At 49.2% G+C, this 22,346-nt stretch overlaps 2 protein-coding genes across 6 annotated transcripts; one reads left to right on the top strand and one right to left on the bottom strand.

Moving 5' to 3' along the window:
* Positions 1 to 1,690: 1,690 nt before the first annotated feature.
* Positions 1,691 to 10,669, bottom strand: ZNF3 (zinc finger protein 3). Of its 5 annotated transcripts, none has more exons than XM_060405687.1 (6): positions 9,716 to 10,669; positions 9,234 to 9,362; positions 7,119 to 7,255; positions 6,036 to 6,127; positions 5,634 to 5,760; positions 1,691 to 3,925 (listed from the first exon to the last, which is right to left on the bottom strand). In XM_060405687.1, exons 3-6 carry the CDS (start codon positions 7,171 to 7,173, stop codon positions 2,856 to 2,858), a joined length of 1,344 nt encoding a protein of 447 aa, XP_060261670.1. In that variant the 5' UTR covers positions 7,174 to 7,255; positions 9,234 to 9,362; positions 9,716 to 10,669; the 3' UTR covers positions 1,691 to 2,855. The 5 variants fall into 5 exon arrangements, with proteins under 5 accessions (XP_060261670.1, XP_004021088.1, XP_060261669.1 ...); XM_004021039.4 differs by having other exon boundaries at positions 10,574 to 10,669; XM_060405686.1 differs by having other exon boundaries at positions 6,036 to 7,255.
* Positions 10,670 to 19,483: 8,814 nt separating this feature from the next.
* Positions 19,484 to 22,326, top strand: COPS6 (COP9 signalosome subunit 6). The gene is made up of 10 exons (XM_015104240.3): positions 19,484 to 19,563; positions 19,778 to 19,903; positions 20,309 to 20,440; positions 20,768 to 20,856; positions 20,955 to 21,017; positions 21,316 to 21,363; positions 21,440 to 21,554; positions 21,641 to 21,733; positions 21,829 to 21,929; positions 22,070 to 22,326. Exons 1-10 carry the CDS (start codon positions 19,497 to 19,499, stop codon positions 22,208 to 22,210), a joined length of 975 nt encoding a protein of 324 aa, XP_014959726.2. The 5' UTR covers positions 19,484 to 19,496; the 3' UTR covers positions 22,211 to 22,326.
* Positions 22,327 to 22,346: the final 20 nt, after the last annotated feature.

Here is a 22,346-nt window from a genome sequence, read left to right as displayed (position 1 = left end):
GTTTCCCTGTGGCATGTGGTATCTTAGTTCCCAGGGATTGAACCTGTGTCCCCTGCATTGGCAGATGGATTCTTAACCACTGGACCACCACCTCAGACATTTTGACCTTGAGCGGTTTATAGAAATTCTGAGAGGGGCCAGTTTATGGGGGGCGGGGGGCTGGGGGGAATGTATCTGGTTTGAAAGAAACAATTGGAAACTTTCAAAAGGCCCAAATGTAAATGCCCCCCAGTCTGATGAGACCAGAGACTGGAGGTTGGGAGAGATCAGGACCACGTGTGCAGATGTAAAAATTAATTGAAGTTAATAATTGAGCTCATTGGAGTAAATGGGTTCCCAGGGTAACGGCGTAGGCATAGAAAGAGACCACTGATACCGTGACTGAACAGTGAGGAATGCACAGTTAGGGACGGAAAATAGTAATCAGGAGAGAAAGGGATGCATCATCACGACACTCAGGTGAATCAGATGTTACAGCTATTTCAAAGGTGTTTTTTTTTAATGTATTTTTCAGGCAGTGGCCCTGCTGAGTCTCAGGTCCCCCTGAGAAGTTCTGAGGAGTGACGGTCATGGTCTTTTTGGAGTGGAGGCGGTCAGCGCTGGGGCAGAGAAGGGACTGAGCCACCACCCCCACCCCCCCCGCGCCGTGCAGTGATGGGCCATCACCCAGCAGCTCCACGTGCTCAGTCTCTCCCAGAGCTTCACAACTGCAGCTGCACGGGAGGAGCCAGGCACCTCCTGCCTGCCGCTTCCTCTCCTTTACCACACAGAGCCTAGTGAGGCCCCACTCAACGTTTAGCTCCTAGAAATGTTCTCCATTTCACGACCAGTTCTTCTCTGTGTAAATGTTTAGGAGCTCTACCCTCAGGAATTATACTTCATGGATCTGACTCGAACTCCAACACCTGTGTGACTAGCAAGCAGCCTAGTGACCCTGCTGTGATGGTTCACGGTCTGCACTTGGAGAAACAGTCAGCCTCAAGTCTGTGGCGGGCGTCAAAGAGCCAAAAATGGTGAGTTTAAACAATTTAAAACATATTAGATGGCCAATCACAGTATATGATCCAGAATTTTTCAGAGGCTAGAGTTCCAGACATTTCCTCATCTTCTCCATCTCAGCCTTCTTCATGACTATAACCCTCCACCCCCTGCCAAGAGCCAAACCAAGAAATCTCAATGTGCCTATCGTTTTGTTTTGGGCTGTGTGGTATGGCTTGCAGGATCTTAGTTCCCCAACCACGGATTGAACCTTGCACCCAGACAGTGAGAGAACCGAGTCCCAACACTGGACCTCCAGGGAACTTCCTCGCTATGTCCATTGTGACCCAGCATCTAATGAGGCTCCTGTCAAGAACCCCACATTCAGAAGCGCCTTTCTAGTCCTGGTTGCTGGTGCTAAGTACTGCACCACAGAAAAGGACATGCAGCACATAAAACTCTAAAGGCAGGCGTTGAGCGTGTAAGCGGCCATGTGAATAAGACTGCCCGTGTGTGGCGTGAAGTATGCCGTGTGCAGAGGACAGGCTGGGGTCAAGGGAGGGAGGTTCCAGGTCTGAGATTAGAGGAGAAATAAATGGTCGTTTATAAAAAGTTTTAAAGATTAATTTTTAAAGATTCCATTCATAGTCACTAATGTTTGCTTAAACTGAAATAAATTTGGCCCCTGCACAAAGACACACTCAAGCCATCCTTCTGAAAAACTATTCTGTTTAATAGTGCATTTCATTTATGCTACAGATGAGCAGGACTGGGAAAACAGAATGAAAGGTCATCCCTTCTGCTGGGAAAACTTGGGGAGCTCCATCCTAACCCAGCAAGGAGCCCTCTGCTATGCTCAGGCCCGAGCTTCCTCCTTGGGGCTTTGCTCTCTGCATTCACACTTGGCTGCTGAAGTCAGAGGTGAGGTCGGGAGAGGTCTAGCGGCTGGGGCCAGAGGTCATATGTCTCAGAAAGCAGGGCAAGCTGGCTGAGCGAGCTCCTTAAAAGCATCCTTGGTAGCTAGGGGTTTAGCTTAAATCACTTCCCATCACAGGAGTGGCTGGAGGAAGAGGAGAGGAGGGAAGGAAAATGGAGGCCAGTGCTAAGGGCTTTGGATCATTCCCCTCAGGTTATGCTCAAGGAGGAGCTGGGCTTTGCAACTGGTCCTGTCATAAAAGGGATGAGCGAGTTCTCCACCAAACGAGTGGAGGTTTGGTCTTGCTGCTCCAAGAGCCTTGGAGGATACACTGTCACTACAGAAAACCTCTCTCGGTGTTCTCCCACACCTGCCCAACGAAATAACAAATCCCTCAGCACCAGATTTCCATAACTAATGAAGTCAGGAAACAAAATAGCACATTCCTTATCAAAAGGAAGAAATTCCTCATCAAAGTTTAAAGCTGGATTAGAAGCAATGGCTTTGAAATGCAGCCTCCATTTCCCCTTTCTGGCACGAAACGCAACCGAGGACGTTCTTTCCACTTTCTTCTGTGCTGACTATGCCAACTCCAACTAGAGGAACCCCTGGAATTTTATTCCTACTGTGCTTCCATCCCCACTGTGGAAAGGCTCTTCTGGTGTGAGAAAAATGATCTAGTGCAAACTCCCCTCCCAAATGGAAGGAGACTGGTCCCAGAGATTCCTCTGCTCCCAGCGCTCTGTCTGTTGCTGGCAGCCTAATTCTTCAAGGCTGGAATCATTCCTGGGAAAAATGACTAGGTTGCTAATCACTGGGCCAGGATGATTTGCCCAACAGGTCCCGTTCTCTAAGGTGAAAGGCTGGAGTTGGAAGGGACACATCCTAAGTTCATACTCAGGTAGTAAGGCAGGAGCTCTGGAGACTCAGAAAGTGAGGAAAACCGGCGTGTGGCTCTCTTTCACGTAGATTCTCTGATATTTACTTCAGCAGTAACTTGGAGGGAACTTTTACTCACTCCCATTACATTCAAAGGCTTCTCTCCAGTGTGAATTCTCTGGTGGCGAACCAGAGCGGAGCTGTACCTAAAGGCTTTCCCACACTCACTACATTCATAGGGATTCTCCCCAGTGTGGATTCTTTGATGCTGAATAAGGCCTGAGCTATAGGTAAACTTCCCTCCACATTCCATACATTCATAGGGCTTCTCTCCAGTGTGGATCCTCTGGTGCTGATAGAGGTGTGAGCTCTGGCTGAAGGCCTTCCCACACTCGTTACATTCATAGGGCTTCTCTCCAGTGTGGATCCTCTGGTGGTGAATGAGGGTGGAGCTCCTGCTGAAGGCTTTCCCACATTCGTTACAAGCGTATGGTTTCTCTCCAGTGTGGATCCTCTGGTGGTGAGTGAGGGTGGAGCTCCAGCTGAAGGTTTTCCCGCACTCGTTACATTCATAGGGCTTCTCTCCCGTGTGGATCCTCCGGTGGAGAATGAGAGCTGAGCTGCAGCTGAAGGTCTTCCCGCAGTCATTGCACTCGTAAGGTTTCTCCCCAGTGTGGATCCTCTGATGCTGAATAAGGTGTGAGCTCTGGCTGAAGGCCTTCCCACACTCACTACATTCATAGGGTTTCTCCCCGGTGTGGATTCTCTGATGCTGAATAAGGTCTGAAGTTCGATTAAAGCTCTTGCTACATTCATCACATTTATGGGGCCTGTCCCCCACAGGGAGTCTCTGATGGGAAATGAGGTTGGCGCCCACCGTGAAGCTGTCCCTCAGATCGCCGCACTTCTCACTTCTCCCTCCTGTGGGGGCTCGCTGCTCCTCAGCTGCCACCTGACCAAACTCCTGCATCTTCCTATTCAGTCTCTCTCCAGAGGAGCTCCCCAGCTGCCTCTTCAGACTGACTTCTTGTTCATAGGCTTCTTCAAACTTAAGACCCTGAGAAATATCCTTCTGGAATCTTCCCAACAGCACCCCGTGTGATCCTCTATCTTCAGAGATTTCAGAATCAGGCTCAGTTCTGGTCTCACCATCTGGCATAATATAGAACACAAATATCACTTGTTCCTTGTGGAAAAAAGGCAAAACCAGAGACAGGCTCATCACATCATGTTCACAGGCTAAAAGCACATGCCACTTATCAATGTGCAAAAAGGCCTGCCCAGGCTGTATGCAGCTGATGCAGAATAAGAGAACTGGGCCAAAGAAATGGAAGGAGAAAAGAAGGAAAATCAAGAAATAAGCTGGAAGTGAAGAGAAAACTGGATCAGGCAGAGGTAGGGAACCAAAAAATAGGAGAGGCAGGACAAACTGTTTAATGAAGAGACAAAGTCCTAGAGGTCAGAGGCTCAAGATAAACTGGGAGACAGTGACAGCCGGGCCAGTGAGAGGATGAAGGGGAGTGGGTAGAAGAAACACAACACGGACCAGTCTGTCTCCCACAGGAAGACACAGCTGGGTGTGGAGAAGCAGCAGCAGATCAGGAAGCCACAACAAGGGTGCAGCCCTGCAGCCCCAGGGAAACAGGACACTCTGGTCTGCAGTCATGTCACCTTCACCATGTCCATGGGAACAGGCAAGAGACAAAGGTCAGTCCACCTCCAGCCCTGGGCCTAGAACGCTGTGCTAACTGAGCGGATTTGTAAACAGTTTCTATGTTTGACTTTGCCATTCTCAGCGCTCTAGGGTTTCTAAGGGAACTTCAGGCATAGAGGACAAGTGGAAGGGGTCCAGATGGTTAGCATGTTTAGTCTGTCAGTAACTGAAGGAGTCAAGGCAGGGCAGTGAGCGTTAGGGACAGAAAGAGCTGTTCCTCCCTCACCCGAACAGGTGCCTCTCAGGACCTCTCTGCTCTCAGTTCCCTTCCAAGCCAGGCCCCTCAGCAATTCCTCTCACTCCAGCCCAGAGATCACGTCAAAATTCAGAAAAGGGAATCCTGCTCATGGGGAAAGACAGGACAAGGTTTATCCTGTTCATACCAAACGGCCCAGAGCTCAATCCCAGACCCAGGACCTGCAGGGGACAGAGAAGACACACAGGGGGAGGCCTCACGTGGGAGCAGGGAAGACCCTGGCCTTGCCCAGGAAAACGTCCTGACAGTGGGTGACGGGGAAGGAAGGAACAGTCCACAGGTTTAAAGGTTAAGAAGCTGACTGCTCCCTGACACAAGGTGAAATTTCTACAAGGGCAGCAGTTACCCGAGGTCCATCCACAAAGCAACAGGTCCCTAGAGGAAGTCCAACAGAGAAGGGGAAGAGCCTGACAGAGTTCCAGAATCTTCACTTGGGCACAGAGCAGTGCCTCACATGTTCAGGGATCCCAATGTGTGAATCTTTTGAGAAAATCTCTAGGTTATACATTAATGTTAAGTCCTAAGAATAACATGAGAAAAAGTAACAGATTTGAGAGTTTAAAGGCCAGGGCTCGGGTCCAGCCAGTCACTAGCAATATGAATGTATGCAAAGCATTTAAGACTCCTGAGCTCTCTTTCCTCACCTATAAAATGAGGATAATTCTGGCTGCCTCAACAGCTGCAACATTGTGAGGACTGAAGGAAAGACCATCTGTAAACACTCTTAAGGAGCTACAAACTGCAAATGGGAGTCACTATCATTGTTGTCAGAACTTTCTGAGACGAAGTCAGCCCTTAGATAATGATTTTCAGTGACTCAACTGTTACTAGCAAAGGAGGAAGCCAAGGAAGGCCAAAAGGGAGTTTCACTGAGGAAGCATCCTTCCTACCCAGCGAGAACACGTTGCCGTAATTCTCCAGCATCACGTCCCTGTAGAGGTCCCTCTGGGCAGGCTCCAAACGCTTCCACTCCTTCCGGATGAAGTACACAGCCACATCCTCAAAGGTCACCAGCTCCTGAAACGACACATTCTCGTGTGCAATTTCTGGTTCAGGGATGAGGCTGGTAGAGCCAAAAGCTAATTCGGGATGGGGTTGAATAACACTTCCTAATATTTGGGAAGTGGGAATGGCGGTCAGGGTGGAGGAAGACAGAGGAGAGGCTGAGACTAAGTGGAGTCCATGATTCCACAGGGCAGTCCTGAGGTCCTGACAGGGGAAGCACAGAACGGGATGTTGCACAAGAGATTTCTGCACAGCGGGAAGGGAAAGAAGGGTAAAGCACGGCTCACCTGGGCCTTGGCCTTCAGGAGCGCAGCTGCCAGCATCTCATCCCCCAGACCGCCCTTGTCAGAAAACGCGGGGCCTTTTGAGGAAGGAAGAGCTGAGGACGAGAGGGTCCATGAGAGCCGCTCTGCACTTGAGCCGCTCCACCTGTTATGGAAACTGCTGGGTCCAGGCCCACGTAGTGCCCCCACTCCTACACCTCTAGGTTCACTCCCTCTGCCACTGGAAGAGGTGCTCACGGCCAGCGTGGGCCTCATGGCCTGAGCAGAGACGCCCACAGCCCTGCTGACCCTGGCTCTCTGGTCTGTCCCAGGAGGCACCAGCTATCCCGTTAGTGTCTCTTCCATCGTTCTCCACATTTCAAGTCAATCTCCTGGACTTCTTACCCAGAGGAAAGCTAGTTTCACTCGAACTCTGAAGCAAATCATAATGCCCACGATTCTTATTTTCTCAATCCCCAGATCAAATCTACACACCGTAAGTGTTTCCCATTTCTGTGCTTGATTATGTATCTTTTCCTGTAATTCTTAAGTTAACATATTGGTCCCTGGAAGACTAACTCTCTGGAGATACTAGATTCTGCAGAATCATGCAGATAAAAATGTTTTTAAATGCGTTTTCCTGATAAGCATGGGAATAATACTTCCTTGGACGCAAACTGGCTCCAAAGTTAGTGGCAGTCTATGAGAACAAAATATAAATACTTTACACGCCCTTCCTCTTCCTTCTACCCTTTTTGCCTGTGATCTGCAAAATAACTCCCCAGAGCTCCCCTAAGCACATGCTCCAGAAGAGCACAAACCAGGGCTCTTACAAAGCGCCTGGAAAATGGGAGTTTGGTGATTGTCACAGTTTTCTAAATGCTGCATGAGGAACCCACAGCCCTTAAAAATATCTCAGCTATAAAACCTATCAAGCTGTACTTAATGAATGGCTTCAGTCAGCATCCCCCACTAGGCTGGGAGTTAGTGAAAGGCAAGGACTATGTTCTCTCCAGTCAGGATTCCAGCAGTTAGCCCAGCCCCTGGTGAATGAGCGATTTCAATGGGCGTCTGCTGAATAAGTGAATAAAAGAATAAATTCCTTACTGCTCTCAAGCAAAGCCTGAGGTTCCTGAGATACTCGATCAGCCTGAGTTTCCATGGGTCGTGCTAGAAGCTCGGATCTCTGGTCTCCTATTTTCAGAGTCAGCAGGAAGCAGGTTTTCTATGAGAAGGTGGAAGCACTGCAGAAGCAAAAGTTCAAGGTTCAAAGATAATTTTTTAAAAACCCTCCTGCATACAGAAAGAGGGGACCTAGCATTTTAGTAGTGCCAAAACAGCAAGAGGAAATGTAGTAACTGGGACCAGTCTTTTGGGTCAAAGGCCCAAGTTCCTGGACAACATCCCACTTTAGGCTCCCCAACTCACACTGGGTGGAATTTCTAACAACAAAAATGGAGAACACAGGTGCCAAATGATGCCATTAACGAAGTTAAATACTAAGCAATTACTCAAATGAAGGACAGTGAAAAAGAGTGTTACAGGCTGCAAAATGTATAAGTATCAAGTTTTAAGTATACTTGGAATAATGGATAAACTAACGTATACAGATTTTTTTTTTTAATCCTCATAAACATTTTTCTTCTACCAAAAAGAAAAAAAAAATTTTTTACTGTGGTACATTTCTAGCTGTTATAGTAAATGTAGATGCTCTCTTTAGAAGAAAAGGGGCCAAGAAAGAGCCCCCAAATAACAGATATTACAGAATACTTCCAGAACTTCCAGAAGTTCTCTGTCTCATTTTACAAACCCTGTCTCACAGAACAAGGACAGATAGCTCAGATCTATTAAGATAAATTCGGGAGTTCCCCAGTGGTCCAGTGGTTAGGATTCAGTGCTTTCACTGCAGTGGCCCAGGTTTCAATTCCTGGTCAGGGAACAGAGATCCTGTAAACCATGCAGCATGGCCAGAAAAAAAAAAAAAAAAAAAGATAAATTCTTCCTCCATTTCTCCCTGAGACAGTTTTCCGTTTTTAGTCTCAGTCAATGGTGGGATGTTACTGACGGGTCTGGGCCTTTCTGTGGTCCTTGTATAGTCTCATCACAGGGTGTGGGTGGGCATATTCGCCAGGTTCTGGGAGACTCGTCCTAGGTGCTGTGTCTCCTTGCCCGGAGAAGCAGCAGCCAGCCTGCCTTTTTAATCTCCCTTCTCTCATAACAGATTTCCTTGGATCAGAATGTAAGTCCCTGAAGCAAGAACCAATGCTTTTAAAAAAGCCGAATATCATTTATTGCTGCGTTTTTATCCCTACAAAGTTCCCTGCTCCCTGGTTGCCATGGCAATCAAAAGAGGTCTGTTCTCTGTTGCTCCAGTGAATAACAGTGAATGTCAAATTAGTACCTAGACTAAGATTTGAATCTCAAGTACAAGTCTGTCCTCAAGAATCAACAGGTTGAGAAGAGTGCAGCAGTCCCCAGAGCAGCCTGACACTTAGGCAAGAACCTAAGGGAAAACCCCTGGATTTTGGCCGCCTCCCTCTCTTTATTCATCTACTCATATAACAAACATCTGTTGAGTGCCAAGTACATTGCAGGGTACTCCTGAAAGGAGTGAAAAATCAAGAGTGACTGTCGCATTCACGTAAGATATACAAGGAGAAGGGCCCCCTAGAGTCACTCAGAGTTTAGAGAACTCTAGTCTTTGGGCAGCAAGGGGCTATAGAAGGCCCATCACAGTGCCAGGATATGGTGGAAAGCAATGCATCAGGCATGAGCCAGGTGTCACCCAATCAAGGTGACACACCCTCTTGCTATCATCACCCTCCTAGCTGGGGCCCTCGGCTTTTTCTCAGAGTCAGCCATCTTATTCTTCCTACTGCCCAACTTAACAATCTCCAGGACTGGTTATAAGCAGACACTCCCAATAAATCCACTCTCAGTCTAAACTCTCCTTAGAAAGTCAGAGGCTCAGACTCCAGAGAAAGAAGTAGCACTCCCTCCTCGCAGCTGGGTTAACCAAAGCTGGAGCTCAAAGGCATGCTGTTGAGAACAAGTCCCCAGTGTCTGGATCACTGAACAATGTTTCTCACAGAAAGAAAAACCTCCATTGTGCCTTAGAGTTTCAGGTCCAGGCAGGGCCCTTCCCCTGCTCCACTGCCCATGTGACCCCCTGCAGTGCTCCTGGGGACTAGGAAAGATGACCGGGCAGTGAGAAGTCTTTACCTGCTGGACTCTTTCCTTCCTTCTCTGGAGTCAGTCTCTAGAAGGCCAGAGTAGCAATTATTGGGAAATTGGCAGCCTCTGTTCAAATCCCTGGGAGTTCAGACTTTAGTTGTTATCAGTGCTGTAGGACTAAGGAAAAGAAAAAGAAAAAGGAATTTCAAATGTTTATGTAAACTTCACTTCTAATCTAGATATTTGGAGTTAAGAGGAAAAGACAAAGGACCTGTGCTAATAAATGCTGATTAAGACCACAGCTGGCATTTGTGTTGCACCTTTAGAACTGGAAGGAAACCACGGTTCTCCAGGTCAGCCTCCCACCCAAGACAAGAAACACCTTCTCAAGTTCCTAAGGTTCTGGCCGCTAACTTGCTACTAGACACTCCCAGCTACTTCAGGGAGTCTCTCCCACTGCCGTACAGGTAAGCCATTAGAAAGGGCTTTGGATGCTTAACTGAAAAAAAATCTACCCCTTGGACTTTCACCTCTCAGAGTCCTAGTGTCCGGTGTGATAGAACCTTCTCCTTCCGCAGGGCTTTCCACAAACAGGTGAGACCAGATGAGGCCCACTCTCCACAACTTCTCTTCTTGGGGATAATAAATAGGTTTAGTTCCTCTAAGTGCCCCACAGATTTCAAGTTCAGGGTCCTGCTTCTCCTCTCCATGAGTTTCAGAAAGGAAACACCCGGTCTGTGTTCAATCCCAGTTGAAAAGCGAATCAAATCAGGGACCTAATACAGCTGAAATGGGACCGAGTTGTACACCTCTCCGAAAAAGACGGGATTCTTCTGTCATCTGAATGGTTCTAACTGCGCTTCCTGCTGCTGCTGCTAAGTCGCCTCAGTCATGTCCGACTCTGTGCGACCCCAGAGACGGCAGCCCACCAGGCTCTCCCGTCCCTGGGATTCTCCACGCAAGAACTGCGCTTCCTAGAACCCCTCATTCTCTGGTCCGGTCCCAGCTGATTAAACCCTCCCTCCCGCCGGGAGCGCGGATAACTGTTAACATCATATGGAAACGTCTCCGGGAAGGACCAAGTTAGTTAGGGTCGCTGTCATCGGCCGTTTAAAGAGAGGGATGCCTCTCCAGCCATACTGGAACTTTGAAAGGCTGGAGCCGGGCGCTGTCGCAGAACCAGAACCACAGCCCCTTTCCTCCCCCGACGCAGGGCCGGCCGTGAGGGGCGGGGTGCCGGGGTGCGCAGAGTTGGCACCGGCGCCCCCCCGGCACCCTGCTCCAGGTGGTCCTGGGGACCCCGCGGGCCGCGGCGGCAGGGACACCACCCCTTCTCCGGCGATCACTGCCTCCGTCCCACCTCGAGCCCTGGGGGCGGCCGGACTCACCCTGGGGGCAGGGACGGTAGATTTAGGGGACCGGACACCAAACAGGCCCTGTTGGACACTGTCACGGACCCACACACCGGGGACAGAACAAAGAACGGAAGTTCCCTCCGTTTCGCTTCCGGGTCGGCCTTAGTCACCCCCTCCACCATCCTGGATGTCCCCCCTCCATGTCCACTTGTTCCCTCTAGGAAGCTGGGAGGTCTTCGCCTCTCGGTGGTTTGCTGACTGGGCGCGGGGCCCCAGCGCTGAAGCGACACGGCGGGCCTGCCGTCTCCGCCCTTCGCGCCCCCTGCTGGCCAGGCAGGGAGGGCGCCACCGCGCACCTGGTCTGCGGCGCGCCTGCCCGGCTGGGGAGCGGAAGGCGGGGCGCAGGGAGCCCAGAGGGTGCCGGCTGTGTGCCCGTGTGGTCTCCCCTGGGGCTGCCGAGGGCCAAGCCAAACGCCCTGGGTCCAAGCGATCCGAGTCCCCAGCTGACCCGCGGCCAACAGGAGGACGCCTGAAGGCTTCGATATAGAAAACTCACCCATATTTGAAGTTTATGCTTATGCTTCCAAACAGACCAAGTTCATGTAAAAGTGCCTCCTTTAAATGACTAAAATCTGAAGAAAACCTTCTGGCCCATCAGAGTTCATGTGAGGACAAAAACCTGTACAAGTGATGCGAGCAGAAAAGACTTGAGAAAGTTACCGATCCAGATCCACCCAGATCCGAAGAAAACTGGTGAGGCCAGTATTCTGAGAAGAAAGTGAAATACGCGAAACGCTTGAGGGAAGGAGGGGCAACGCTTCGTGGTTCACTCACGCTTATTCCCTTCCAGGAGGAATCCTGGAAGTGTCGGAATCAAATCCTTCAGATTATAAACAAAATGAAATCTTGTGATCTTCTTGATTCCCCTATGGCCCTGTCTCGCATTTGATCTCAATTTTCACTGCCTTCAATATTTGTAGCGCACCCATTCAGCTTTGCAGCACAACCGAACTTACTCTCTGGCAACTTCAGTCTAAGGACAGTAATCTAACCAATTCCAGTAAAATATGGTGGTGGTGCTCAGTTGCTAAGTGACATCTGACTCTTTGCAATTGTAGCCTGTCAGGCTCCTCTATCCATGTGATTCTCCACCCAAGAATACTGAAGTAGGTTGGATCTTCCCAACCCAGGGATTGAACCGGCGTCTCTGGTGTCTCCTGCATCGACAGGCAAGTTCTTTACCACTAGGGCCACCTGGGAAGCCCTCACCTACTGACAGTCCTCAGGAAACAGCTCTTAGATTCCCAGTACCCTCGACACAATCAAACCTATTACTGTGGAGCCTAGAAGTCAATTTGCAGTTCACTTTTTTGGTGTTTGCCCCAGAATCCAGCCATCTGGTTAATTCCCAGCAAATTCTCAAAAGCCCTACTATTACTTTTTCTTGAGTCTGTGGACTCTGAAATGCCTTGAATCACAGAGAGGATTCCCAAGGTAGGCCATCAAGGTGGAGAAGAAAACATTTAAACTTCTATATAACTTTTATCTAAAAGAAAATTTTAAAAAAATAGAGTAAAAAATGTAGGCCTTGGTAAGCACAGCTGCCAGAGGCTCTTTTGCCTGCCTCGGCTCTGGCTCTGAGTAGGGGGCTCCTGATCTGGCTGGAGCTCAGGCCCCTCTCCCCTCTCCAGCCCTCCCCTGTCCCCTCCTGTCACCCGGGGCCAACAGAATGACCGTTAAGAGTGGATGCCAGATGCAAACGTGATGAAACAGTCAATTTGTCCTAAAGATGCAGCTGTGGCTTTTCAAACAGATTAGAGCAGAATTGTAACTGTTTTGTTCTCTATCTCAGAAGAGACTTTCATAAGAATTCATCTTTGAAGTCATCTGGGCCTAAAATTTCTTTATGGAAAGACTTTTTAAATTCTTGATTGAATTTTTTAAGATTGTAAGACTATTTTTCCCCCCTTTTTCTTTCTTTCTTTTTTGGCCACAGCAGGCAGCATGTAAGATCTTAGTTCCTCAACCAGGGATTGAACCGGTGCCCCTTGCCGTGGAAGCTGAGTCCTAACCATTGGGCTGCCAGGGAAGTCCCTATAAGACTATTCATATTTTTATTTCTTCTTGAATCATATTGGGTTTGTTAAGTTCTTTCAATGAATTTATCTGTTTCACCTAAAATCTCTAATCTTCTTGTGTGATGTTGGTACTATTATCTTATTATTGAAATAGCTGATTTTGAGCAGTTTTCAAACAATGTTCTGTGAACCTGTGTGGATCCCTGAGACCAGGTGCTCTGGGAGGTCAAAACTGTTTTCATAAGACAGATTGTTGTTGTTGTTGTTTTCACGGTATTGACATTTGAAATGATATGAAAGTGTGAAAATGCTAACGCCTTAGCATAAATTCAGGTAGTGGCCCCAAAACTGAACTGTTATATTCTTCATTGCTATATGCTCATAGCTTTTTTAAAAATCCAGTTTCAAAAAAAAAATCTGGTTTCACTTAAGAATGTCCTCGATGAAGCAGTAAAAATATTAATTTCATTTTAAAAATAGTAAGCCTTATCAGAGGTCAATAGAAGGAAGGGTACTGGTGGCCTTATGTGGGTCTCACATCAGACAATAGCCGTCTTCAGAGAAGGATGTCAGGACTTGGTTTAGCGTGGAAGGGTGGGGGTGGGGGTAAAAACAGAAATCTTCTCGAAAAGTGTGTAAAGAGAGCCAGTTCTCTCTTTTTTTTTAATATTTTATTTTTATTTATTTACTTACTTGGCTGTGCCAGGTCTTAGATGGGGCATATGGGATCTTTAGTTGTGGCATGTGGAATCTAGTTTCTTGACCAGGGGTTGAACCTGGGCCCAGGTTGAGAGTGTTCAGTCTTAGCCACTGGACCACTAGGGAAGTCCCTGCTAAGGAACAATTAACAAGGAAGCTGCCCCATCTTTACTGCTCCAGGGCATCTTATCTCCCAGAATGCAGAAAAAATTCTTAGCTTATTTGTCTGGGAGCTGCCTTTATGAAGTGACACACTGTGGAAAGAGCTGGCCTGCAAAAGCTGCTGCTTTGAGGGCAAGACCTTTCGCCAGCCCCAACGCCAGCCCAGGAGTAAGGACCACCACTCCACCCTGGTTCTGGATGACCATCGCCACCAGGCCAGTTTCTTCCCATCACTTGGCCCCTCTTGTCCAACATCTCAATATAGGACCCCAGAGGACTGAGACAGGCCTCTAAGTACTCGGGAATTCTGGACAGCGGGAGGAAGCAGGCTTGGAGCTATGGAGAGGGACAGACAGGACATCTGGATGTCCTCTATTCCAGCTCTCTGGGTGTGAGCGTTCTTAGGGGATCCACTTGAACCCCAGGCTGAATGCGAAGGGCATCCCAGTTAGTTTTTAGCAGTTATTGGAAATTGATGTGTAATTCTGTGGTTCTTTATTCACCTTTCTACCCAATGCCCTAAGATTTTTGCAGGGTGATCGCATTCTCTGCACCCCTGAAATCAGAGAGGCCCCTTACTCCTTGTCTTTTGGTCGATACCTCAGTGCTGATCCCTCTGGGTCACCCCTTTATACCACATAGCCCGCAGCAGCAGCGGCTCTGGGGCATCCCAGCTGTGAGCGCCTCCTGCTCAGTGATTGGAAGTTCCTGGCCTTAGGGAGGTGTCAGTGCTAAGATCCAGCGCTTCATCACACAAGTGACTCAGCCTCTTCAGACTCACTCGCAGGTGGCTCAGTGGTGAAAGAATCCTCCTGCAATGCAGGAGACACAGGAGATGAGTGTTCAATTCCTGGGTTGGGTAGACCCCCTGGAGGAGGGGATGGCAACCCACTCCAGTGTTCTTGCCTTGGGAAATCCCATGGACAGAGGAGCCTGGTGAGTTAACCATCCTATGGGGTCGCAAAGAGTCAGACACGACTGAGCACTCTTGCTCACTCAGACTAACTCGTGTGAAGTAGGGGAAGGAGAGTGATGAAGGGCCCCAGACCGTGCGCAGACTCCGAAGGCGGGATCCAGCTCAGAGCCGGGACCGTGAGGGAAGCAGCCACTCCCCGCAACAGCGCCACCTGCTGAAACCCCCATGCTGGGGTAATGCAACTCGAACCTGAGTTACCTAGACAGGAAGAGCCTAAACGGCCTCACCAGTCAAATAGAAATGATATATTTAAAAGTGTAGTCAGCCTGGCTCAAGAACGGTTTTACATGAAAAAGTGGCAGCTACCGCCTCGGGGGAAACCACCTGAAGCAAAGTCAAGGATCGATGGGGCCCTTAGGGTCAGAGTGCACCCTAAATGCCTGGCTTCGGTTCACCTCCTGCTGGTCCACACACGCTTAGCTTAGTAAGCAGCCTGGCCACTGACTGTGGCCATCGCCCCTTGGTCAGCCTTCTCTTGGGTAATGATCAGGATGGAAGGGATGGAGAGCTCTCTAGACTTATTTTGAAAAATTAAAGTTTCTGCCCTGAGCATTTGTTGGCCTGACACTTCTTTTCTTTCCCTTAATCACTACCCCAGGCTAGCCTGGCCAGTAGACTCTCTGAGTGCAGCCCAGTCAAAAGGAAGCCTAGGGAATTCCAGCTTCATTCTGGCCCAGCCGTCAAGATCCCTTGTTGGGTTGATGTGGTTCCTGGTCACTTGATTGAGGATGCTGCTCTCTCCAGCTCCCCTCCAGTGGCTCATACATGCTGTGGCAGGCTGAACAGTGGCCCCCAAGATTTCTGGGTCCTAATGCTTAGCACCTGTGAATATGGCAAAAGGGGTTTTGCAGATATGATCAAGAATCTTCAGATGGGGAGATTATCCCAGTGGGCCCTGAAGGTCATCCCAAATGTCCTTATAAGAGGGAGGCAGAGAGAGTACTGTAGAGGGCAAAGCGGTAACGAGACAAAGAGAGACGTTTGAAGACACCGCTAAAATACTGGATTTGAAGCTGAGGAAGAGGCCGTGAAACAAGAAATGCAAGGAATGCAGTTCTAGAACCTGGAAAAGACATCAAAAGGGATTCTCCCCTAGAAGGAATGTGGCCCTACAGACACTTTAGTATCAGATCAGTGGAAACTATTTCAGACCTCTGACCGCCAGAATCAGTGTGTGATGTTTTAAGTCATGAAGTCTGTGGTCATTTATTATAGCAAGAATAGGGAACAAAGACATGTGCCAAGGTGGAGGGCGTTATGGGTCTTTGTAAGTTTTTAAAAATGCCTCGTTGCTCACACCTGACTCTTCTGAACAGAAGGTCTGGAAATAAGGGATAATTGGAGAAAAGGAGTAGTCACAGTTACTGAAGTGTGACATCCATCACCATCTGTAGTTACTTTTTCTTGTGATGAGAACTTTTAAGATGTACTCTCTTAGTAGCTTTCATATATGCAATACAATATTAACTGTGGTCCCCAGGTCCCCAAGCTGTCCCTCAGAATCTCTTCTTTGCAGGCTGTCCGAGCAGACCCTCTGCTGTCTTTCCAGCCAGCCCAGTCACCTCCACTCTGTGGAAGGAAAAGTTAACAAAACAACTAAATAATACATTATGTTTAGTTTTGTTGGGAGAAAAAAGAACCATGGGATGTTTGCTTTACCCTGAGGTTTTGAGGTGTTTTATTTTTTTTCTCTAATACAATGCACTTAAAAAAATTTTTTTAACAAAGATTTACTTATGTAATTTTTTGGTCATGGTGGATATTTGTTGCTGCACTTGGGCTTTCTCTAGTGATTGCAGCCATGAAATTAAAAGACACTCCTTGGAAGGAAAGTTATGACCAACCTAGATAGCATATTAAAAAGCAGAGACATTACTTTGCCAACAAAGATCTGTCTAGTCAAGGCTATGGTTTTCCAGTAGTCATATATGGATGTGAGAGTTGGACTGTGAAGAAAGCTGAGCACCAAAGAACTGATGCTTTTGAACTGTGGTGTTGGAGAAGACTCTTGAGAGTCCCTTGCACTGCAAGGAGATCCAACCAGTCCATTCTAAAGGAGATCAGCCCTGGTTGTTCTTTGGAAGGAATGATGCTAAAGCTGAAGCTCCAGTACTTTGGCCACCTCATGCGAAGAGCTGACTCATTGGAAAAGACTCTGATGTCGGGAGGGATTGGGGGCAGGCGGAGAAGGGGACGATCAAGGATGAGATGGCTGGATGGCATCACTGACTCGAGGGACGTGAGTCTGAGTGAATTCTGGGAGTTGGTGATGGACAGGGAGGCCTGGTGTGCTGCGATTCATGGGGTCGCAAAGAGTCAGACACGACTGAGCGACTGAACTGAACTGAACCGAGTTGCTGCCAGTAGGGGCTACTCTCCACTGCAGTGCGCAGCTTCTCACTGCAGTGGGCTCTCTTACACAGGCTCTAGGTGCGCGAGTGTCAGTGGTTGCAGCACACTGACTCAGTAGCCATGGCTTAGTTGCTCCGCAGCATGTGAGATCTTCCTGGATCAGGGACCGAACCAATGTCCCTTGCATTGCAAGGCAGATTCTTAACCACTGGACCATCAGGGAGGCTCTTTAAAAAAAAAAAAAAAAAAGGCAAGCTTGTGATAAGCTGCTCTCTTGGGGAGGCTGCTTGCCTCTTTTTGTTTATTTCGCTGCTGTGGGTCTTAGTTGTGGCATGCGGGATCTAGTTCCCTGACCAGGGATCAAACCCAGGCCCCCTGCATTGGGAGTGCAGAGACACAACCAATGCATCACAAGGGGAGTCCCTACTCCTCACCCTACTTCGTTAGCATACACTTTCCCAAAGCATGTATAAGCAACTGATTCAATTTCAAAGTCATCTTTAAGTTTCACAATAACCACTGTTTTTAGTTTTTATAGTTATCTGAAAAATGTTTCTAAAGCATTTGAAACAACAAAAAGACAGGAATTCTCTAGCAACTTTAACATCAGTATGATCTTTTTTTTTTTCGGCCTTCAGTCCATCTGAGAAGCCTTATACTCCTGAGTAGCTTCCTACTATTTAAAAGAGATACATATTTCTGACCTCATTTTTCCTAAATGAGGCATGTATAGAGAAGTGAAGTTCTTCCATAACCCTCTCACTTGACTGGGAGATTTGTCACTCACTGGGGATCAGAATGAGAGAGACTCTGTCTTATCTTCCCTTTGGCCAGAAGACCTCTCTCCCTGCAGGACTTCTCAGGTCCCTTCCTCTGAGGGCTGCTGGCCTTTTAACTTCTCTTCATCCAGGCTCCATTTAGGAGCTATTGCTTAATTCACAGAAGACACCCTTATCACAAAAAATCTCCTGGGATCTGCTGGTTCTGGGCACCAGTAGGCTCCGCAAGGTCAAGACACAGGTCTCTACCTGTTCTCTGGGCTTTCCTTGTGGCTCAGATGGTAAAGACTCTGCCTGCAATGAGGGAGACCCAGGTTTGATCCCTGGGTTGGGAATATCCCTTGGAGAAAGAAATGGCAATCCACTCCAGTATTCTTGCCTAAAGAATTACATGAACGGAGGAGCCTGGCAGGCTACAGTCCATGGTGTCTCAAAGAGTTGGACACGATTGATTGGCTCTTAGGAAAAATTAGGTCAGAAATATATACCTCTTTTAAATAGTAGGCAGTTGCTCTGGAGTATAAGGCTTCTTAGCTGGACTGAAGGCTGAGGGGGGAAAAAAAGGTTATTCTGCTGTTAAATTTGCTAGTTTGCATTGCTATTTCAATCTTTACAGAATTCCTGTCTTTTTGTTGTTTCAAATGCTTTCAAAACATTGTTCAGATAACTATAAAACTAAAAACAGTGGTTAGGAGCGCTTTAAGAGGGATTGACTTTAACAGAAGTCACCCTTATCATCAAAAAACATTTCCGGGGATCTGCTGGTTCTGGGCACCAGTACGCTTCATATGGTCAAGATCAAGGTCTCTACCTGTTCTCTGGGCTTCACTTGTGCTTCAGATGGTAAAGAATCTGCCTGCAATGCAGAAGACCCAGGTTCAATCCCTGGGTCGGGAAGATGACTTGGAGAAGGAAATGACAACCCACTCCAGTATTCTTGCCTGGGAAATCCCATGGACAGAGAAGCCTGGTTGGCTATAATCCATGGGGTCACAAAGAGTAGGACACGACTGAAGCAAATTCACACCTGCCCTGTGTGAGGTAACACTTTGGGTACGGTGCAGACACACAGTGAAAGAGCCAGCTAGGTTGTAGGGGCAATGAGATGGGAGATGGGGTAAAGGCAGTGTACCCAACTTGCTTGGGTGCAGGGGTGGGGAGAGGGCTGGAGTTGGCCAGGTTTGCCAAAGTTAAGTTTGGTAAGATTGATGGAGATGGAAGGTAGAGGGAAGTTGGGACGGGTTAGAAAACGCTGGGGGTGTTAACAGAAAGAGGAAAGATAAGCCGTGTAGACAGAGTCACTCAAGACCAGGCTCCACTGCAAAGCATTCACTCAAACGTCACTTAGGTGCCCCTGTGTCAGGCACGGATTTGGTCATCGGTGTTACAGTGATGAAGGTGACAGAGGGCCCTCAGGTGGGCGTGAGTGAGGCGTGTGAAAGGAGCAGACGTGAGGGCCAGTGTGGCTGAAGCAGGGGAACCAAGGAGCAGCAAAGTAGAGCCCATGGCCAGCTGGTCAGGCAGGGCCCGAATCTTGCAGGGCTCTGCAGGCCGTGATTAGGGATTTCGGTTTTATTCCGAGCGCGGCAAAATGACGTTCCATTCATTCTGCAACAGTCTTAGGAACTAAGCGGCCTTATCCCAGTTTTACTGACGAGGACGATCAGGGTGGGGTTAGGTAATTTGTTCACGGTCAGTTGCAGGCGAAAAGGGGCTACAAACACCAGCCGGATCTCCCTGCCCCGGGCCTTCCCCGCAAGGCCCGAGTCTTCCCCGCAAGGCCAAGTAGGAACGGCCCGGAGTGGCCCAGGGTGCGGGCAGGCGTGCGCCTCGGCGACAACGCGCATGCGCCGCTGCCTACGGAAGCCGGGAGGGAGGGGGCGGGGCCGACGCTGGCGGGCGCGGGGGAAATGGCGGCGACGGCGGCAGCGGCGAACGGGACTGGAGGGAGCAGCGGGATGGAGGTGGATGCTGCAGGTAACGGGCCGTGCGGGGGCGGCTTCTGGAGACTTCCTGGCGGGCCTGTCGAGGCCTTCCTAGAGTCCCGGGAGCAGTCGGGATGGCGAGCCGGCAGCGAGCTCCCTGGGTTAACTTGCGGGAGGGATGGATGGCCCGACTTTGCCGTCTCCCGTTCCCGGCTCCCGGGAGGAACGTGGGGCCTGGACTCTCACCCCCTCTTTCCCCTCCTTAGTCGTCCCCAGCGTGATGGCCTCCGGAGTGACTGGCAGCGTTTCAGTCGCTCTTCATCCCCTCGTCATTCTCAACATCTCAGACCATTGGATTCGCATGCGCTCGCAGGAGGGGCGGCCTATGCAGGGTGAGTGTTCGGCGTCATTCTCCAGCCTCCTCCCCTCAAATAGTGGTCCTTTCTCCTTCCTTTGCTGAAGCTAGTTCCTCCTCCGCAAATCATTTCTCTAGTACTTGGTTCACGTGACCTCAGACCCTCAGGCTATTATTAGAGAAGTTTGAGGATTCCTTTAGTGTTAGTCGCTCAGTCTTTGTGACTCCATGGACTGTAGCCCACCAGGCTCCTCTGTCCTTGGAATTCTCCAGGCAAGAATGCTGGAGTGGGTTGCCATTCCCTTCTCCAGGGGAATCTTCCTTACCCAGGGATTGAACCCAGGTCTCCTGCATTGCAGGCGGATTCTGTACCATCTGAGCCACCAGGGAAGTCCTGGAGGAGTCCTCACCCTCACCTCTTCTGTGTCCTTTTCTCCTCCAGTTATTGGGGCTCTGATCGGGAAGCAGGAGGGCCGAAATATTGAGGTGATGAACTCCTTTGAACTGCTGTCCCACACCGTGGAAGAGAAGATTATCATTGACAAGGAATATTATTACACCAAGGAGGAGCAGTGTGAGAGGGGAATAGACGTGGGGGAGAAGAGTGGGAGTAGGGGAGAAAAGAATGGGGAAGATGGAGAGGGTTGGGGAAAAAATAAACAGAGAAATAGGACCAGAGTAGAGGAATAATGAAGAGAGAGTAGCTGAAGAGACCTTAGAAAAAGAACACATATGGGTTATTCCTCGCAAAGAAAGCAAGGAGTGAGAAAAGACAGAATAGATTAGTTGTTCTACGTGGAGCCAGGATGGGAAGGGGAGAAGCTGGTAAAAACACACCAGGAGTTTCAAATTGAAGGATGATTTAAAGATATACTGTGTGTCCTGGCCCCTTTCTCTCCAGTTAAACAGGTATTCAAGGAGCTGGAGTTTCTGGGTTGGTACACCACAGGTGGGCCACCTGACCCCTCCGACATCCACGTCCATAAGCAGGTATACACGTTCACACAGGTACATATTGGGGTGGAGACGAGAGAATGAGGGGAAGGAAGATGGACCCTGACACACATGTGCATCCTCCCTTCTTCCAGGTGTGCGAGATAATTGAGAGCCCTCTGTTTCTTAAGTTGAACCCTATGACCAAGCACACAGATGTGAGTACAGTGACCCCGTGCCCACTTTGTCCTGCCTGCCTGTCGCTCTGCCCCTGCTTTTATTGTATGACATCTCTGTTGAATCTTTTTGCAGTTTACCATCTGTGAGACTTGTCATTTAACCTTTAAACTGCATTTTCCCCGCATGTGAAAATGGGAATGAGTTCCACTTCAGTAGGTCCTTGGGAAGATTAGCTGAGGAAATGTAATGTGAAAAGGGCCCAGTCCGGTTTTGGTGCTTAGTGTAGGTTCAGGTGTCTGATGTTTAGTTAAGAGCTGTGCTCTCTCTTCTTCACAGCTTCCGGTCAGCGTTTTTGAGTCAGTCATAGATATAATCAATGGAGAGGTAGGTAATGCCCTACCCTTCAACCCACACAGCCTGCCCCTGGGGTCTGCTGCTTTTGACTCTGTGTGTCCCATAGGCCACCATGCTGTTTGCTGAGCTGACCTACACTCTGGCCACAGAGGAAGCAGAACGCATTGGGGTGGACCACGTGGCCCGAATGACAGCAACAGGCAGTGGAGAGAACTCCACTGGTAAGGGTGGCTGCAGGGGCTTCCTTAGAAGTGGGGGGAAGGTGTGGCCACACACCTTCTCAACTTCAGCCTGACCACCCCCCCAGTGGCTGAACACCTCATCGCACAGCACAGCGCCATCAAGATGCTGCACAGCCGCGTCAAGCTCATCTTGGAGTACGTCAAGGCCTCTGAGGCAGGTAGGACAGTTATCTCCCTGGTCCCTGAAGCACGTTTGCTCTCCCTCCTGGGGAAGTGACAGCATCCGCATTGATGCAGCTTCTTGTGCCTTCAGGCGAGGTCCCCTTTAACCATGAGATCCTGCGGGAGGCCTACGCTCTGTGTCACTGCCTCCCGGTACTCAGCACAGACAAGTTCAAGACAGACTTCTACGATGTGAGTGCAAGGCTCAGGATGGGGAGGTGGGGCTCCTGCTGTCTTCTGCATGCAGGATATGACCGGCTCCTGTTCCCTGGTCACATGGTGGGGGACCCAGAGCTCCTGGGAAACTTTGTTTTTTTTCTGTCCCCTCACAGCAATGCAATGATGTGGGGCTCATGGCCTACCTTGGCACTATCACCAAGACGTGCAACACCATGAACCAGTTCGTGAACAAGTTCAACGTCCTCTATGACCGACAAGGCATCGGCAGGCGGATGCGGGGGCTCTTTTTCTGACGAAAGGGTACTTGAAGGGCTGACGTACAGGGGTCAGACAGCTGTCAAGGGGAGGGGTGCTACACTCCCTTGAGAGAAACCTGTCACTAATAAAAGGGGAGCAGCCCCCAGCACCCCTTCTAGTGGCTCTGTTCTC

This window comes from Ovis aries, chromosome 24 (genome assembly GCF_016772045.2).
Source record: "Ovis aries strain OAR_USU_Benz2616 breed Rambouillet chromosome 24, ARS-UI_Ramb_v3.0, whole genome shotgun sequence".
In the NCBI taxonomy this organism is placed as follows: domain Eukaryota; kingdom Metazoa; phylum Chordata; class Mammalia; order Artiodactyla; family Bovidae; genus Ovis; species Ovis aries.
The sequence above is the reverse complement of the archived record's forward strand: the minus strand, read 5'-3'. Positions and strand labels throughout refer to the sequence as shown.

Excerpts from the sequence above, each read along its gene's own strand:
- ZNF3 (XM_060405686.1), bottom strand. The coding sequence starts at position 6,287 with ATGAGGCCCACGCTGGCCGTGAGCACCTCTTCCAGTGGCAGAGGGAGT. Across the intron at positions 5,761-6,035 it reads TCCTGAAGGCCAAGGCCCAG|GAGCTGGTGACCTTTGAGGA; the intron begins GTGAGCCGTGCT and ends GTGTCGTTTCAG. Across the intron at positions 3,926-5,633 it reads CGGCAACGTGTTCTCGCTGG|ATGGTGAGACCAGAACTGAG; the intron begins GTAGGAAGGATG and ends ATATTATGCCAG.
- COPS6 (XM_015104240.3), top strand. The coding sequence starts at position 19,497 with ATGGCGGCGACGGCGGCAGCGGCGAACGGGACTGGAGGGAGCAGCGGG. Across the intron at positions 20,441-20,767 it reads TTACACCAAGGAGGAGCAGT|TTAAACAGGTATTCAAGGAG; the intron begins GTGAGAGGGGAA and ends CTTTCTCTCCAG. Across the intron at positions 21,018-21,315 it reads CTATGACCAAGCACACAGAT|CTTCCGGTCAGCGTTTTTGA; the intron begins GTGAGTACAGTG and ends TCTTCTTCACAG.